The sequence below is a fragment of the Suncus etruscus genome, chromosome 13 (genome assembly GCF_024139225.1).
Source record: "Suncus etruscus isolate mSunEtr1 chromosome 13, mSunEtr1.pri.cur, whole genome shotgun sequence".
NCBI classification, from domain to species: Eukaryota; Metazoa; Chordata; class Mammalia; order Eulipotyphla; family Soricidae; genus Suncus; species Suncus etruscus.
Genome location: NC_064860.1, coordinates 1,424,665 through 1,443,842, shown reverse-complemented (window position 1 = coordinate 1,443,842; position 19,178 = coordinate 1,424,665). Strand labels below are relative to the sequence as shown.

The 19,178-nt window shown below is 42.1% G+C and overlaps 2 protein-coding genes and 1 non-coding gene across 3 annotated transcripts in view; 1 reads left to right on the top strand and 2 right to left on the bottom strand.

Moving 5' to 3' along the window:
- The window catches only part of PTPRN2 (protein tyrosine phosphatase receptor type N2), a 167,898-nt gene that overhangs the window by 93,135 nt on the left and 55,585 nt on the right, over positions 1 to 19,178 (bottom strand). The gene's annotated exons all lie outside the window — the stretch shown is intronic.
- Positions 11,856 to 11,988, bottom strand: LOC126026327 (small nucleolar RNA SNORA51). The gene has a single exon (XR_007501620.1). It is a non-coding gene; the product is annotated as a small nucleolar RNA SNORA51 (small nucleolar RNA).
- Positions 16,369 to 16,847, top strand: LOC126025521 (nuclear transport factor 2-like). Its single transcript, XM_049785320.1, has one exon. It carries the CDS (start codon positions 16,392 to 16,394, stop codon positions 16,773 to 16,775), a length of 384 nt encoding a protein of 127 aa, XP_049641277.1. The 5' UTR covers positions 16,369 to 16,391; the 3' UTR covers positions 16,776 to 16,847.

Genomic DNA, 19,178 nt, shown 5'->3' with positions numbered 1-19,178 from the left:
ACGGTTAATCACCTAGCAGTGTAAAACAGAGTAGAGTTAACCACAGGAGTCAACAGCAGAGAGTTAACCATAGAGGAGTGTTAACTCTAGAGTCTAGAACAACAGTTGATGACAGGGAGAGAACCACAAAGGACGTTAAACACAGGTAAGAGTTAAACAGAGAGGACAGTTAATCGCAAAAGGACAGACAACCACAGAGAAGACAGTTAAACCATTGAGAAGAGTTAACCACAGAGCAGAGTTAACCAGAGAGGATAGTTAATCAGATGAGGACAGTTAACCAGAGAAGAGTTAACCACAGAAGGACAGTTTCCCACAGTGGCCAGTTAACCATCAAAGGACTAGTAAGTACAGAGGAGTATTAACACAAAGCAGAGCTAACCACAGAGGAGAGTTAACCGTAGAGTTAACAACAGAACAGTTAAGCACAGAGGAGAGTTCGTTCATCCACAGAGAGTTCATCATAGGAGGACCATCATCCACAGGGGAGAGTTAACCACAGAGGAGTTAACAACAGAGAGGAATTAATGACAGAGGAGACTGTAGAAGAACAGTTAGCCACAGGAGAGTTGGCCACAGAAAGACAGAGAGACACAGAGGAGAATTAGCCAGAGGAGAGCAACTAGAGGCAAGGAACAACAGAGTAGAGTAAACCACAGTGCAGAATGAATGACAGAGTTGCATTGACCACAGACGGACAGTTCATGAAAGAGAGAGTTAACTACTGAAGTGCAGTTAAGCACAGAGGACAGGTGACTCCAGAGGAGATTTAACCACAGAGAAGAGTTTACCACAAGGGCGGGGTTAAACACAGAACAACAGTTAACTACAGAGCAGTCAACCAGAGAGGAGAGTTAACCACAGAAGGACAGTTAATCACGGAGGAGAGTGGAACACAGGTGGACAGTTCACTAGAGAGAGAGTTAACTATAGAGGAGAGTTAACCAAGAATGACAATGACAAAGAGGAGAGCTGACCATGAGCAGACTTAACCACAGAGTAGATAGAGTTAACTACAGAAGGACAGTTCACCACAGAGGATAGTTAGCCAGAGAGTGGAGTCAACCGCAGTGGAGAGTTAAACACAGGAGGAAAGTTAACCACACAAGCACAGTTAGACACAGAGGGAGTTAAGTGTGAAGGAGAGTTCACCGCAGAGTAGTATTCACCACAGAGCAGAATTAAACACACATAGAGGAGAATGAATCATAGAATTACAGTTAAACACAGAGGAGAGTTAACCATGGAGAGGAGTTAACACGAGGAGGACAGTTAAACACAAAAGAGAGCTCGCCATGGTGAGAGCTCACCACAGAGCCAAGTTAATCACAAAGGAAATTCACCACAGAGGAGACTTAACCATAGGGGAAAGTTAACCATAGACAGTTAGTTTACCAGAGAGGAGAGTTAACCGCAGATGGATGGTTCACCAGAGAATAAAGTTAATCATAGAAAGTTAACAACCAAAAAATAGTTCAGCACAGAAGGACAGTAAAAAAAGAAAAGACAGTTAACCATAGAAGGACAGTTAGCCACAGAGTAGAGGTAACCATAAAGTTAACAGCAGAAGAAAATTAAACATAGAGAGTTAACCACAGAGGAGAGGAACAACAGATATGTTTAACGATAGAGCTGAGTTATTTAGAGAGACTAGTTAATTATAGAAGGACAGTTAACCATAGAGGAGAGTTAACCACAAAAGACCAGTTGAGGGCCCGGAGAGATAGCACAGCGGCCTTTGCCTTGCAAGCAGCCGACCCAGGACCAAAGGTGGTTGGTTCGAATCCCGGTGTCCCATATGGTCCCCCGTGCCTGCCAGGAGCGATTTCTGCGCAGACAGCCAGGAGAAACCCCTGAGCACTGCTGGGTGAAAAAAAAAAAAAAAAAAGACCAGTTGACCACTGAGAGTTACCCATCGAGGGAGCTAACCACACAGCATCATTCCTTATGGCGGCATAATAAATACTCCGTTACGGCACTACCTGTCTTTCCTACTACTCACCCTGGCTTAGCTCCTGTAACGAACAGGACTGTGAACCTAGAGCATGGAGAGCAGACAGCATTTCCGATCACTGTTAGTGCATTTAGTTTTCACCCACTCCATATGGAAACAAGTCCTTGGCTTTCCACTTCTGATTAGAATATAATGTTTCCTTTGAAGATGAATTCTTTTAAAGAAACACTCAACAAAGGTCAACTGAAAACATAAAATTTGGGCCAGGGAGATAGCATGGAGGTAAGGCGCTTGCCTTGCATGCAGGAGGACAGTGGTTCAAATCCCAGCATTCCCGATGGTCCCCCGAGCCTGCCAGGAGTGAATTCTGAGTGTAGAACCAGGAGTAACCCCAGAGAGCTACGGGGTGTGACCCAAAAACCAAACCAAACCAAAACAAAACAAACAAAAACCAAACAAAAAAAAAAACACAAACCATAAAATCCCAAACATTGTTAAAAAAAAACTTGACAGTGATGGGGTCTAGGAGTGAATGCCTGACATGCTGGAGGCTCTAACTTCATCTATGGTCAGCATGGCCTTTAGTGGACTTCAAGTAGCAACTCTGATGGCCTCTGAGCATTAGCATGGGGAACAAGTAACACAAAACTGCCTGGCCCAAATATCAGATCACTAGGTTCAAACTGCCGGGTTGAGTATTGCCAATAGTGTTCCTGGGGAGGGAGAAGGATGGGAGGCTGAACATCACTGGGAGAAAAAAAATAACCACACAGCATAGTTAACCACAGAGCTGAATTTACCCCTGTTGTGTAAGTAAATATTTTTTTCTTTTTTTCTTTTTTTTGGTTTTGGGGCCACACCCATTTGATGCTCAGGGGTTACTCCTGGCTATGCGCTCAGAAATCGCCCCTGGCTTGGGGGAACCATATGGGACGCCGGGGGATCGAACTGCGGTCCGTCCTAGCTAGCGCTTGCAAGGCAGACACCTTACCTCTAGTGCCACCTTCCCGGCCCCGTAAGTAAATATTTTATGGGATTATTATGTTACTGACCCTACCCTTGATTGGTGATTGTGCCCTGCCCTAGGGTGTGACCTGGCATTCTTCCCCCACCCTAGGGTGGTACCTGACTCTGCTTCCACCATTGGGTGGTATCTGATCCCACCATTGGGTGGTACCTGATTCTGGGGGAGAAAAACAAGGGTCTGTGGAAGGGGGGGGGAGGGGGCTTTTTGCTGGAACTAAGGCTGAGACTTTGGACTTCAGTCTTGTCCACCGAATAAAGCTAATATTCTACAAGCAAAAAACAAACAAACAAACAAAAACGGGGTGGCAGATGCATGCTCCGAGCTGGAGGGGAAAGACCTCATCCTCCATCCCTCCATCAGTCAACCTCTTCAGGGCCTGACTTGCAACAGCCCCATAGAAAAGTTAAACACGAAGGATATTTAACCACATTGGAGAGTTAACTAAAGAGTAGAATTAACCACAGAAGGGCAGCTAACAACACAGGAGAGTCCATCACAGATGAGAGGTAACCACAGAGCAGAGATAAACACAGACAGAGTTAGCCACAGAGCTAACTCTAATCAGAGGATAGATAACATAGGACAGTTAAACACAGAAGGAAGTTAACCCGAGAAGGACAGCTAACCACAGAGGAGTGTTAGCCATATTAGAGATTTAACCACAGGACAGTTAACTACAGAGGAGAGTGAGCCACAGAAGAACAGTTAAGCACAGAGGATATTTAACCACATTAGTACCATCAGTCACAGCAGAGTGTGAACCTCAGAAAAACAGATAACTATAGAGGCAGTTAAGTACAGAGCAGAGTTATTCACAGAAGAGAGTTCACCACGGAGGAGAGTTAACCATACAGGATAGTTAGCCATAATGCAGAGTTCTCCACAGAACCAAGTTAAACTCAGGGGAGAGTTAACGGAAACCCCTCTCCAACTTCCTCTCCAACTTCCTGTCTTACCTGGATGGATCTGTGATTGGTAACAAAGAGGTTGCCTTAGGGCTGTGTGTGTGTGTGTGTGTGTGTGTGTGTGTGAGAGAGAGAGAGAGAGAGAGAGAGAGAGAGAGAGAGAGAGAGAGAGAGTGTGTGAGAGAGAGAGAGAGAGAGAGATGCAGCATGGAGAGAGGAGAGACAGATTGGGTGCAGAGGCTGCTTAGCTTAGAAGCCATAGAAGATATGCACATGGCAGCTAGGGTCTTATTAATAAAACTTCCTGTCTCCTGAAATCTGACTGTTGTGGGTCATTTCTTGCCATTATCCTGAACCCTCAGACCCACTTGCCTAAAGGGACAGCGGGCGCCAGGCCAATTCCATGCACCATCAAGGACTTAATAATATTTAATACAACAGTTAACCACAGAGCTGAGATAATTTATCGATAGAAGTCATGTTAACCACAGAGGAGTGTTAACTATAGAGTAGAGTTAACCACAGAACTGAGTCATTCAGAGAGGATAGTTAGCGATAGAAGGACAATTATCCATAGAGAAGAGTTTATTGCAGAAGGATAGTTAACAAAACACAGAGAGATTTATTCAAAGAGCAGAGTTCTCCACAGAATAGTTAACCATAAATGGACCTTGTTAAAAACTAGAAGGGAATGCAAGTTTGCTTCTGTAAACCCTGGCTTTGCTTTAATATAAAGACTGCCATGACAGGCCTCAGGTAAATGGCAGAAGAGACGAGGCCAGAAAAGCCGTTTCCAGGAGCTCTGAGGGCATGTACTAAAACAGTTAGATAAACTAGCAACACCTAGGGGCCTGTGGGTGGACAAAGCCACAGGTGTCCAGTGGGCACCTAAGACCCTCCTCTACTACTTCAGCTGACACAGACCCCAAAACTCTAGATATCTAGCCATAAAAGGAAACACCCTAGACAGCCTATCAACTTAAAGATTAACTGTGATGGTTTGAAACCTTTGTGACCCTATAAAAGTACTTGGAAATTTTCTTAGGGGGTCTTTCTAGTGGTAACCCAACCATGCTGGTAAATAAACTCCCAGGTCTTATTGCAGTGCTGTTAGTATCCTTGGTGGTCTTTGTAGGATGGATCTCGAATTCTGAGTTAACACAGTTAACGACAGAGACTTAACCGCAGATAAAGTTAACCGCAGAGCTGAGTTTATCATAGAGAATAGTTAACCACAAAGGAGATTTAACTACAGAAGCAAGGTTAACGACAGAGGAGAGTAAACTACAGAAGGATAGTTAACCACAGAAGAACAGTTCACCTCAGAGGAGAGTTAACCATAGGAGGAAAGTTAAGCACAGAGAATTTTTACACAAAGTTGAGAGTTAGCCACAGGAGGACAGTTAACCGCAGAGGAGACTCAGCCACCGAACGATCGTTAACTACAGAGTAGAGTGAGTCACAGAATGACAGTTGATTAAAAGGGAGAGTTGGCCACAGAAGGAATGTTAAATCACAGGGGAGAGTGTTAAGCAAACAGGAGAGTTATCCACAGGACATTGAAGCAGAGAGGAGAGTTACCCACAGAAGGCCAGTTACACATAGAGGGGCATGAACCCCAGAGGAGAATGAACATAGGAAGTGAACCACAGGGGAAAGTTACCTACGGGGGATATTGAACCATACTGAACATATATGTGGTGGATGGTGAACCCCGGGGGAGCCTGAATCTTGGGGGAATGTAATCACACGGGGAGAAAATGAACCATGGGGAGAGTGAGCAATGGAGGGAATGTAACCACAGAGGACCTCGAGCAAACTATGGGGTTAAGTGAATCATGGGGGAAAGTGAACCAGGGGGACTGTAAGCCATGGGAGACTGTGAACGGCAGGGGAAATAGAACCACAGGGGTGACAGTGAACCACAGGGGAGAGTGAATCATAGGAGAAAGCGAACCACAGGGGGATGAGCCAGCACGTTCAGGACAGTAAGGATAATTCCAGGGAGAAAGAACCACCTTCAAAAGGGAGGCAGATAGCCATTCTCCAAACGTGCACGTGGCTGTCACCCAAAGCAGGAATGACAAGTCTGTACCAATGAGAGTCAGCTCTAAGCACCCCAAAGCAGAGGGAGATTCAGAGCAATTACAGCGGATCAGAGCCTCCCCACGGAGCCCTGGCCAACAGGAATCTGGGAAACGAGGAGGAAAGTCCCTAGAAAGGCAGTCAAGCCTGGCTGACTCAAGAGGGAGCAGAATTTAGCACCCTCACACAGAGTCATGTCGGTGTTCTTTTGTTCCTCCCCAGCACCACGGGAGCCTGAGGTCTGGCCGGCTTGCAGTGACCTTTGAAGTGGCATTCAAGGCTTCGAGTAGACTGTGGTGGAGCAATTACAGAAAATGTCATGACATCAAATATGTAAGGCCTGGAATAGGAGATCAGTCTGATTACAGAAGGCTCAGGCCGATCCTTTTCAGTCAATCTCATAATGGGGGACTGTAAGCTAATACTTAGCTATGAACCTCAAACAAAGACACTCACCCATCTTCCTTTTCCTCTTAAATCTCTCCTTTGACATGTAAAAGTCCATCTGGATAGGTACATTCTCCTGGCGAATGGGTATTGGTTTAATAAAGAGGAGTTCTGGCTTGGATGCGTAGAGTAGTGATAGACTCCATGATTCTTTCCAGACTGGCTTGGTTTATTAATTCTTTGCTGCTACCCTGCTTATGGCTTGGGTGTTCTAGGAGATACCAAAATGCAAAAAGCCACAGACTCCATGATTCCTTCCAGTCTGGCGTAGTTTATTAATTTTTCACCACTACCCTGTGTTTTCAGACCTGGCCACCTGTAAATAGAAATATGCGTGTGGAATGATCTCACAATATGTGGAATTTATTTTACGACTGGTGCTCAAATATCAATCCAGGACCCGAGAAGACCCCAACGATGGTAAGTTATTTGATCCTCTGGTGAATCATCACCACTACAGCCTCCTTGAACTGGACTGAGTCTGCAGTGCCCTTCACTGAAACATGGCTCCTGTTCTGAACATGGTAGAGACTCCATCAGGCAGGACAGAAGCAGGCAGTGAATGGGAGAGAGCTGAAAACTCTGAGCAGTGTCTTAAAGGCTGAGGCCCACCATCTTTCTTCTATCAAAGGTGCATGGCATGAGGGCCTCTGCCCCCCACCCTGCTTTATTGAAGTCACTGATGGGATAGAAGCCAAAGAGAAAGCCTCATTTGAGGGGGACCAGTGGCAGTGATGAGCAGGTATCCTCACCCAAATTCTGGCCCAGGAACTGAAGGCCTTTTTATCCCAGATGACCTAAGCTGCATACCACAGGAGAAGATGGAGGAGCCAGACTCACCTGAAGAAGCCCAACTGAGGAGAAGCTGCTTTTAGAACCTCCTGCAACTTTCATCTACGTTAATCGCTTGACCCTATTTGTGCCAATCGTTACATTGCTCGTTAAACTGTGTGTTTTACCTGAATAGATTTTAATAGCTTCTGTTTTGTTCTCTGCCCCATTACAAACAGAAAATTTTCTATCCAACTTTTGTAGTTCAATATTAGTTTGAACAGTTCCAGAGAAATGCATAATGTTGTTAGATTTTGTAATGGTTCTCAGCTATCCTAGTGTATGTTTCTCAGTTGCTGTGATGCTTGATTGTATATATTATGTAGCAACTTATTTTCAAATTTTCTGCAAAAATGTTCTAATGTCTTTGTCCACAGAAGTTGATAGAAAAGTAACTTGGATAATATAGACTCTTACTATAGTTCTCATTATAAAGGACTGGACTGTCCAGCTCCCGACATGAAACTCACACAGAGATTGTTGGGTGCAGTCACAGAAATAATTACACTGAGAACTATCATAACAAAATGTGACTGAATGAAGGAAGTAGAAAGCCTGTCTAGAGTACAGGCCAGTGTGGGAGTGGAGAGGAGGGACACTTGGGATATTGGTGATGGGAATGTTGTACAGGTGAAGTGTTTTTTTTATATGTATATAATATGTATATATATAATATGTATAATATGTATATATGTATATATAAAATCAAGAGAAAAAAATAATATTTTAGAAAACTTATTTTCAATTTGTATACATATCTGCAGAAATGTTCTTGTGATTTTAATTTATAAAAAGGAACTCAGATATTATAGACTTGTACTACAGTGCTTGGTGTTAGCATGCTTAAGAATTTTTCAAATCGGGCCCGGAGAGATAGCACAGCGGCGTTTGCCTTGCAAGCAGCCGATCCAGGACCAAAGGTGGTTGGTTCGAATCCCGGTGTCCCATATGGTTCCCCGTGACTGCCAGGAGCTATTTCTGAGCAGACAGCCAGGAGTCACCCCTGAGCACCGCCGGGTGTGCCCCCCCCCCAAAAAAAAAAAAAGAATTTTCAAATCAAGTCTACCTGCAGAAAGGTATATTGTTTATGTTGAGAGAAATCTCTGAGATATTTTGTGATATGTATAAGACAAAGATATGGAAAAAGCTGATTGTTTTGAGAATATGTATGCACAATCTGTCCCTTGACGCTTACTATGCCTATGCAAAATAACAACCACTTTTATAAATTCTGATCTAAGGTTCTCTGGTGGGAAATAATAGAACAACACTTTTGTAACCTTACTAAACTTCTTTTTGTTTTGTTTTGAACAGAAAGTGTGGAATTGTAAGTTGACACCCATTATTGACCCCAAACAAAGACATTCCCTCATCTTCCTCTTTCCCATAAATCTCTCCTTTGATATGCAAAAGCCCACCTGGATAGGTACTTTTGTCTCTCTCTTGACCTTCCTCCTCATGGTGAATGGGTATTAATTTAATAAAGAAAGAGGATTCTGGCTTGGGTACTTAGAGAGAAACCATGACGCAAAAAGTCACGGACTCGATTTTTTCCTGACTGTCTTGGTTTATGAATTCCTTGCCATTACCCTACTTCTTCAGACTTATCTGCCTGGGGGTTTGTGTGTGGTGTGATCTCACAACGTGTGGAAATTATTTTACAGGAGACCCAGGACACATGGCATGAGCCTTACAAAGATGCAGTGCTGTGCCCATAACCTCACCACAGACTCAGCTTTCACTGAGAAGATGTGAATCACATGGAATAGCTTTGCTCCTTTGCCATCACATGTGTATGAGGTCCACAGCCCATTGTTAAGGGAAAATTTATGAAAATAGATATTAGATAATAACTCAGATAGGTGATCAGACATAGATGCCTGTTAAGCCTTTCTCCACCCCCGCCTTGTCTCTCCTCACGATGTGGAATCTCACCTTGAGACATCAATGGCCTACTGCCCTAGTAACCAGTAGCCAACACCCCTCCTAAGAGGAACTCGACATATTTGGGCCAAACAATGGATTCGCCTTGAGATGTCAAAGGCCTGCTCCCTTGATAACCATTAGCCAATGGCCCTCCTAAGAAGAACTCAACATATTTGGACAAAAGAATGAACTTCTGCTCACTCCTCCTAAGGTTCTCACCTTATCTGAAAAAGGACAAGATCACCATCTGATTGGACATTGTGTTAAACCTGGTCTAGGGAGGGTTTGGTGCATTCTACAAGCCCTACTTTCCATATTGACCCTCCTCCTAAATTCCTTAAACCTATAAAAGACACCTTCCTAGATTGTCCGGGGCTTTCTGTTTCCGTTTGCATGGCTGGTCCCAGCACCCCAGCTAGCTGGAATCAATAAACCTGTTTGCTTTTGCATTCTTTGAAGATTCGTCATCTTTCTTTGAGGTGGTGGGCTTTCATGGACCCTTAACAGTGGGAGCTCATCCGGGATGGCCAGAAGCCCCTCATGAGAGACCCTGAAAACCCACAGATACAGGTTTATTCAGAGAGTTATCTAAATGGGGTCTAGGTCAAGGAGAGAGTCTTTGAAAGATTAAGACTCTCAGGGGAGAAGTAGAGTTCTCCCGTGGATACCCAGGGGGTCTTTGAAAGAAAAGACCCCAGGGGTGTCTAGAGATCAGGGTGTAACACAGACTCCCAGGAGCGGGGGGGGGGGGGTACTCCCCTGAGAGGATCCTTAGGAGGGCTGGAGTCTTCCGTTCAGCAGTGTTGATTGGGGGTTTGAGTCCCTCGAACCTGCAAGAGTTTGGAAGGCATAAGGTGAGTGCCTTGATAAGTCCCGGCTGGGCTTTCAGTAATTTTTTTTTTTCTTTCTGTCATCCTGGAACCTACAGGTCGAGGGAGACATCCCTCTGAACCCCAAAGGGGATGTGGACCCCTTTGGGTAGATTATCTACTAACCCCGATTGTGGCGTGTATGAGCAGACACTTGAGTTGTTTGTGTGAATTTGTCAGAGTATGTGTGGAGAAGTGAGAAAGGAATTTGTGTTGTGGCTTTTCTTTCCCCTGTCTTGATGTCTGTCATTCTGTGGTTTTTCTGTCTTGTTTGGTCAGAACATGGAGAGAAATTTTCGAGAGAATGCCAACCCCCTTAGTGTTGGAATTTGGCTTGAGTTTCGCATAAATTGTGCTTTGTGTTAGCCTGTGTGTGTCCTTGTATTTGCAAGTCTAGCTCTGCTAGAGGCGGCAGGGAACGGCAGGGTGGTGGTCATAAACTCTGACTTCTCTCAATGGCCATCAGGACCTAAATTTGTCCTGGAGAAAGTCTGGACTTTGTGACCAACCACCTCAGCCAAAGAGTGGAATCAAAAGGTCTTGGAAGGGGCCGGAGAGATAGCATGGAGGTAAGACGTTTGCCTCTCATGCAGGAGGTCATCGGTTCGAATCCCGGCGTCCCATATATGGTCCTCCCGTGCCTGCCAGGAGCAATTTCTGAGCCTGGAGCCAGGAATAACCCCTGAGCACTGCCGGGTGTGACCCAAAAACCACAAAAAAAAAAAAAAAAAAAAAAAAAGGTCTTGGAAGCTATTGTCTTACTGCTTTTGATTGAGAAGTGGTGTAAGTTGCAAATTTCAAAAGATTAATAAGAAAGTAATAAATCAGAGGAACCCCCCACAGGGTATATCTATATTCCAGTCATTCCTAGTAATATGTATTTGTTAATTATTTACATCAAGGATTTTTTTTCTCCATACTCCTAAGGGATGAGGTTTGTGAAAAATTTGTTTTCTCTTTTGTTAGTTTATGTTTTGCATTGATTTGTAATTTTGTTTAAATTGTGTGTTCAAATTGTGTTGTACTTTTTGTAATGTTTATGATTATTGCCACATTTTAGGTTAAAAATTTGGCTGAAAAGAGAAAAAAGTGTACTTTTAATTTATTTTTATTTTTTAAAGTGTACTTTTTAAAACCAAGCAACCTTAGAACTTGTTTGCTATCTGACAAAAAAATTTCCCTAGGCAGATCGTTGTCTTTAGGCTAATAGGTAACCTGACTAGCTAGGAAGAAAATAAAAAAATTTGGCTTTTTTAAATTTCTACTAAAAATAAAGAAAAAGTTACACTGGTGAAGGGGGGTGTTCTTTACATGACTGAAACCCAAATACAATCATATTTGTAATCAAGGTGCTTAAATAAATATATTAAAAAAGTTTTTCTGACTTTAAAAATTTCTAAAAAGTGGGTGGACATGGGGGTGGAGATATAGCATGGAGAGAGGGCGTTTGCCTTGCATGCAGAAGGACAGTGGTTCGAATCCTGGCATCCCATATGGTCCCCAAGCCTTCCAGGAGCAATTTCTGAGCCTAGAGCCAGGAGTAAGCCCTGAGCGCTGTCGGGTGTGACCCAAAAACCAAATAGAACAAAATTTGGGTGGACGAGGATTGGTTGCAAGATAATATTGACAATTTTGTAAGTGCCCTAATCAACAAGGTGGAAGGTGCAACAGAAAAGCTCCCTCCACTCCAGGCCTGTGGCACAAAACTGGTTTCACTGGCAGGCCAACTGTAAATCTAAGTTCAGGAAGGATCAGGAAGCCTTTATTTATTTATTTATTTATTTATTTATTTATTTATTTATTTATTTATTTATTGTCCCTCAATTCACAATACAGACCAGGCAAAGGGCCTGGGTTGAGGTGCATATGGGATGCATTTACTGTACCTCCTCTTTCTATACAGTCAATGTAAAGAACACAGCCTGTGGTAAGAATTGGGAGGCCTTATCTTTTCTATTCTTTTTTAAAATATTTTATATATATATAAAAGCCTTCACCAGTGCAACATTCCTATCACCAAATCCCAAGTGTCCTTCCTTCCCACCCCACACTGGCCTGTACTCTAGACAGGCTTTCTATTTCAAAGGAGACTTATGTCTCCAAAACACTTAAAAATGGTGGCCAGGTGTCACTGCCCGTAGCATGGATGTCTCCACTCTAAGGGAAAGCATACTCCAGATGTGTCTTTTGGCTTTCCTGGTGAAGTGCCTAATTTTCCCCCAAGAAATAATTCGGCCAGAAGGCCCGTCGGTGGAAGTCAATCATAACCCCTGCGTGGATTACTGGCTATATTTCTGTCTTGGCTGTGACATATATCTCTTTACTTTTATTTATTTGGCTTTGCCTCCCTTGCTAAACTACAGATATTCAGCCTCAGTTATCCTGCAATCTTATAGAAATTTCAGCACCAAGACTGCTAAATTCCCCACTGGCTAAATATATTTGCAACTCAAAGTCCAAGCCAGCTACCTCTCTTTCTGTCAGCCTATTTGCTTCCTTAGTCCAAGTCAAAACATAGCATCTTCAAGACAATGGTCTTCTCTCCTTGCCTTTGAACACCACAGCAGAATGACTGCCTCAGGGACTTTCCCTGTCACTTTGTATACCTGCTAACAAACAGGTTTGGCCAGTGTAGAATTAGGCTATTTTACTAGGTATAATTCTGTACCCCTTTCATAAGTTTTATCTCTTTCTATTACCACATCATAGGAAGTGGGTCTTAGCCCCTATCAGGGGTCTCAAACTCAATTTACCTGGAGGCCGCAGGAGGCAAAGTCAGGGTGATCCTTGAGTGCAAAGTCAGTAGTAAGCCTTGAACATTAGGGTGTGACCCAAACAACTAAAACAAAACAAAACAAAACAAAAAAAGATTCCTCTAGGGCAGGGCCACAAAATGTTGTACAGAGGGCCCTTTGCTGCCCGTAGGCCACAAGTTTGAGACCCCTGCTAGCTAGAATACTATTTCCCTCAGGTTAAGGATATTTGTTATTAGGAAGAAAACCAGGATTCCTGCTATCCCTTAATTTACATCAGTAATGACACCTAGGGCCAGGAACTACTTTGATATGTAAGAAATTAGCCTTCCTTTTATCCTCTGACTCCTAACTGAAATCTATTCTATTCTGTTGGAGGCTGTTAGAGCTAGAGAGCAAAATGGAGTCTCTGATGCCTGAAACCTAAGGCCCGTGTACATGACAGGCGGCCACTGTGGCATTTACCCCCTGGACCTAAAAGAAATGTTAACCAAACAAGTCAGATGTCCCAGTAAACCACCCGAGTTGCACACATCCTGTTAAGCTACCATTGTGAAAGAATGTTTGTGCCCCATAAAGATAATGTAAAACTGGAAAGTCCATCCTGCACGACCCCCCTACTTTTCTATAGATACCATGGAAAAGTACTGAAAGCTACTTCCTTATGCTGTAGAACTATATAAGCTTGTCTTGCTTTAATAAATTCAGCTCTTGATCAGCAAACTTGACTTGAGCTCATTTCTTTCCCAGCCTCTTTCCTCCCTTTTAGGTCGGATCTTGCTCGAGACCCATGAATTACTTCGCGATCCTCAGTCCACCCTGCGGGCAGGGTCCTGGAGGTCGCACTATTCTAAGGTTACAAACCACCTAAAGTCATGTGTATTTGTTCTAAAATCAAACAATGTACATTGATAGTTGCTGGACTTTGAAAGAAACTATGTACATTGCATTCCTTTCATGTTATGACTGCCTCTTTTTCCCTTTATATACTCCCTTGCCTGAAGATTAAATTTTTCACACTCCTGCCAGAAATGTGTTGACCCCACATATACTGCGTGTGGTATCATTATTTCATGTTTCATATTCGTCCGCTTGTGCACCTGTTTTCCTCTCGTAAAAGGACTATGACCCCGAGAATTGCAGAGACGCATCATGTCTACAGCAGCCAGGCCCACCATCTATACTAGAGGCCACTGTCCTTCAAATGCCTTTAGCATCCTGGCAACTGGGAAGAACTTGTCTGAATGGAGCAGTGGCCATTTTCTCAAATAAAATTGGATGCCTTAAAACAGATAAAGAAAAAAACCACCACCCGCCTCTTAGGAATTTCAAAGCAGGGATTATCAGTAAAGAAAAACTTTTGTCATTTTAAATTAAAACAGGCTACAACAGTATTAAAATGTAGGTCTTTTACACTTCTATTAAAATTCATTTTAATTTTAAAGGTCACAAACTGTGTGAAAAATGTTATGGTTAGTTTTTAAGCTAATATTGCTAAATTTGTTAATGCTTGATATTGTATGTGGTCTTAAGATCTAAAATGTAAAAATGCTTAAAATGTCTTTAGTAAGTATAACAAAAGGCAATTTGGTCCTATCAGATGAAAGTATTTCTGACAATTTTTTTAAATTGGAAAAAAAAGAAATAGAAGTTTAAGTATCTGAGTAAAATGCAGGCCTTTTAAAATTGGAGTAAAATCAGTTGTATTCAATATCTCTGAGGTTTTACGACTTAAGTTACTATAGTGCTTGGATTTTAAAAAAACAATAGTTATCCTTGCTTGAACAGTGCCTATTTCTCATTTGCTAAAGTTGTGTAATTAATCTTGTAAAGCCTAGGTAACTTGGTAATTGGTATTTAAAATATAATATATTATGAGCACTGTCATAAAATTTGGCATTTGGATTTTTATTGATAAAGAGAAATCAACAGGGTTGTTTTGTAGTCAACTCGTTTGGACCTGTGATTAGTAAAGAAGCAGTAAGAGATTATGAGGTTAATTTTTAAAAACTGCTAAATGATATGCCTAAAATAGTTAAGAAAAAGGACTATAACATATACACAATGGAATATTATGCAGCCATCAGGAGAGATGAAGTCATGAAATTTTCCTATACATGATGGACATGGAATCTATTATGCTGAGTGAAGTAAGTCAGAGGAAGAGAGAAAGACGCAGAATGGTTTCACTCATCTATGGGCTTTAAGAAAAATGAAAGACATTTTTAACAGTATCTCAGAGACAAGAGAGATGAGGGCTGGTGGGTGCAGCTCATGACATGAAGCTCATCACATAGAGTGATGAGTGCAGTTGGAGAGATGACTACACTGAAAACTATCATAACAACGTGAATGAATGAGGGAAGTAGAAAGCCTGTGTTGAGTACAGGTGTGGGGGGCTGGGGAGGAGAGAGATCTGGGAAATTGGTGGTGGGAATGTTGCACTGGTGAAGGGGGGTGTTCTTTACATGACTGTAATCATACAACTATAATCATGTTTGTAATCACGGTGTTTAAATAAAGATAATTATAAAAAAAAGAAAAAGGACTATTTTGGATTCTGTTCTAAGTTATTAAGAGCAAATTAATTAATAATGTGTGGTAAGGTCATACTTTGAAATTTATAGTTCTCTAGATTACAAAATTGAAAATCTTTTTAAAAGAATTTATGTTTCTGGCCAGAAAGATAGCATAGGGGTAGGGGGTTTGCCTTGAATGCAGAAGGATGGTGGATCGAATCCCAGCATCCCATATGGTCCCCCGAGCCTGCCAGGAGCGATTTCTGAGCGTAGAGCCAGAAGTAACCTTGAGTGCTGCCGGGTGTGACCGCCCCCCCCCCCAAAAAAAAAACCAAAAAACAAACAAAAAAGAATTTATGTTTTGTACTGGTCCAAGAATTTTGTTAAACTGGCATATAGAAATTTTAACATGGACTACTTATAAGCACAATACAAGACCATAGCTTTTAAAATTTATTTAATTTTGGTTAAATGTTTTCATTAAGTCTTCTTTTCAAATATTATTTATGTAGGAGGATGTGTGGTTATGCAAGAAGAATAAGATATGGATTTAATACTGGGAAAAAAGGAAGAAAATTCGGAGAGAGAGTAACCAGTTGGTTGCAAGTAGGACTGAAGGAAATTTGCAGAGTGAATTTAGAGAAATGTGAAGAAGGTGAGAGTATGGACTAAGGAAAGAAAGGAAAAAGGAAAGTAGGTGAGTGCAGAGTTTGAGAATGTGAAAAAATATTGAGGATGTGTACTAAGAAAGAAACTGTATGATCAAAGTGGATGATTAACTTAGCTAATGTTTTGTATAAAAGGAGTTTATGAATACCGTGAATTTACATGTTATAGTGTTCTTATGTTATTGGGTAAAATGGGGTAATAATGAGGTCTTATAAACACCTAAAAGATAAAGGTTTTAAAAGAAATAATCAAGAATTTAAGAAAAATTATTAAAGTTCAGTTTAAAGATCAATATTTTGATGGTGTGGTCATGTCCATCTTGCAAGAAATGAATGAAACAGATGATGTTGAGTAATGAACCAGGATCAGCAGCATGAGGTCTCCACAAGCCGGGTGATGCTCCAGAATGGGAGACAACACAATTTGGGAGCAGATCGGATCCAGCTTCATTCAGCATTATTACCAATTATTCGATAATGACAGAACTCAACTAGGCACAATTTACATCAACGTGTCATGCCTTACGTGGGAAGGACAACAATTCCAGGGGAAAGCTGCTATAGTGGAGAAGCTGTCTAGCCTTCCGTTCCAGAAAATTCAGCACAGTATCACAGCGCAGGACCATCAGCCCACGCCTGATAGTTGCATCATCAGTATGGTGGTGGACCAGCTCAAGGCTGATGAAGATCCCATCATGGGGTTCCACCAGATGTTCCTATTAAAGAACATCAACAATGCTTGGGTTTGTACCAATGATATGTTCAGGCTTGCCCTACACAACTTCGGCTGACCTCCTTCCAGCCGGCACTCACGCTGTTTCCTCCTCCCTCCAATTTCCAATATTATTCACACTCCTCCAGATGCTCCAAATATCATACACAACTGAACAGACCCATGGTGGGAGCTAGTGCAGTGCACTGCGGCCACCAAGGTATTGTGCATGATGTTTGGATGCTAGACTAGTTGCATCTGACAGAAGTGTGTATTGTACCAGCGCATGCCTTGGAAAGACTTAAGTAATGCAAAAGGTTGTCTTTTTTTTTAATCTACTGACAAGTTGCTCTAGTAACCCAAAGAAGTGAAGGAGAAGCAGCTGCCTAACCGCCCATATGTTAATTTGTTCAGATATTTCAATGCCTCATGATACAATAAAACCACAAAATTTTTCTTAACAAAAAAAAAGAAAAGAAATGAATGAAACACATCTCATCCACTATATGGATGTGATTCTGATGGCCTGCTCTACAGAAGAATTACAATGTTTATATGAATATGTCATCACTACTTGCAGGGTGCTGATTTAATAATAGCCATAGAAAAACTCAGACCTTGCCCCCTTTCAATGCTTGGGCTTCATATTGGAGTGTATTTCAGTGTGTCCCCAAAAGAGTTCTATTTATCAGAGAAATATAAAGACTCTTTATGACTTCCAAAAAATTCTTATATAAATTGGATGATTGGTGATATAAATTGGATTTATCCCTCCCTTGGGATTTCTTTTTTTTTTTTTTTTTTTTGGGGTCACACCCGGCGGTGCTCAGGGTTTACTCCTGGCTGTCTGCTCAGAAATAGCTCCTGGCAGGCACGGGGGACCATATGGGACTCCGGGATTCGAACCAATCACGTTTGGTCCTGGATCAGCTGCTTGCAAGGCAAATGCTGCTATGCTATCTCTCCGGGCCCTAAAACTTTTGTTTGTTTGTTTTTGAGTTACACCCGGCAGCTCAGGGGTTACTCCTGGCTCTACGCTCAGAAATCACCCTCAACAGGTTCGGGGGACCATATGGGATGCCGGATTCGAACCACCAACCTTCTGCAGGCAAGGCAAACGCCTTACCTCCATGCTATCTCTCCAGCCCACCTTGGAATTTCAAACTCAGAACTCAGAAAACTTATTTAGTACTTTGGGAAAAAATCCAGACTTGTATAGCCCCAGGTGTTTGACTCAAAGGCTGAACAGAAATTAAATTTTTTCATGGACTGGCTTCAAATGTCCTATCTTTCTAGGTTCATTTTTGCAGCCTCTCATTCTCCTACTGGAGCTACATCCCAGCTATCTGGGCCTCTAGAATGGATTTATTTACATAACAAGCAACCTTGCAGCTTTGTGCCATATTTTGACTTGATCACTGCTCTGATTGTCAAAGCAAGACTAAAATCAGTTTCCTTGCTAGGTTCTGATCCTAAGATAATAGTGCTGCCAATTACAAAAAGGGAAAAAAAAACATATTACCTCTCAGTGAGCCAGTTCAACAAGCCCTATCTTATTTTTCAGGAGAATTTTCCTCTCATCATCCTGCTGGGAAAGCCTGGGTCTTCAATTTTGTGATACTCTCTAGTGTCCATTCCTTCCTATACCTGATGCCCTGTGTTACATTGATGGGTTGTCATCAGGAAAAGGAGGTATCACAGGCCCTTCACTGAACACAACAGTGCGTACAAATTACAAGTCTGCTTAACAAGTAGATCTTGCTATCACATGTTTCAAAGAGCCATGCAATGTAGTAAGTGATTCAGCTTATGTGGTAGGATTGTTGTTCCCAGGCATAGTATCTACCTGTTTAAATGCTCATAACCAGGTTATTCAAGATTTGCTGCAGCAATTACAAGCCCTTCTGCAAAAACATTCTGAAGCCAATTTTTTATCACTCACACAAGAGCCCATTCTGGCCTCCCAAGGCGGATGGCACAAGGACATGAAACTGCTGATCATCTGGCCATGCCAATATTTAAGTCACCTGCAGAAGAGCAACACTGCGTACAAATGTCTGCCACTTGCATGTGAATCATCATTTTTCATGGAGACAAGCCAGACAGATTGTCAATAAGTATACCATTTGTGTGCCTTTGAATAAAAAAACACATGTAGCTGGGCCCAACCCTCGATGTTTACAGACAAATGGATATTACACATGTTGACTTCTCTAAAATAACCCTATTTCTACTTTATGGTGGATAAATATCCACCATTCTGATTTTCACGTGAGAAATACAAATGACTTTTGAATGAGCTAAAGCTGTTTGCACCTTCATGCTACAATGTTTTTCTGTGGTAGGTATCCCCCAACCCATAAAGATGAACAATGGCCTTGCCTACACCAGAAAAAATTTTCAATCATTTTGCAAAGAATGGAAAACCAAGCAGAACACTGGAATCTCCTATAAAACACAAGATCAAGCAATAGCTAAAAGA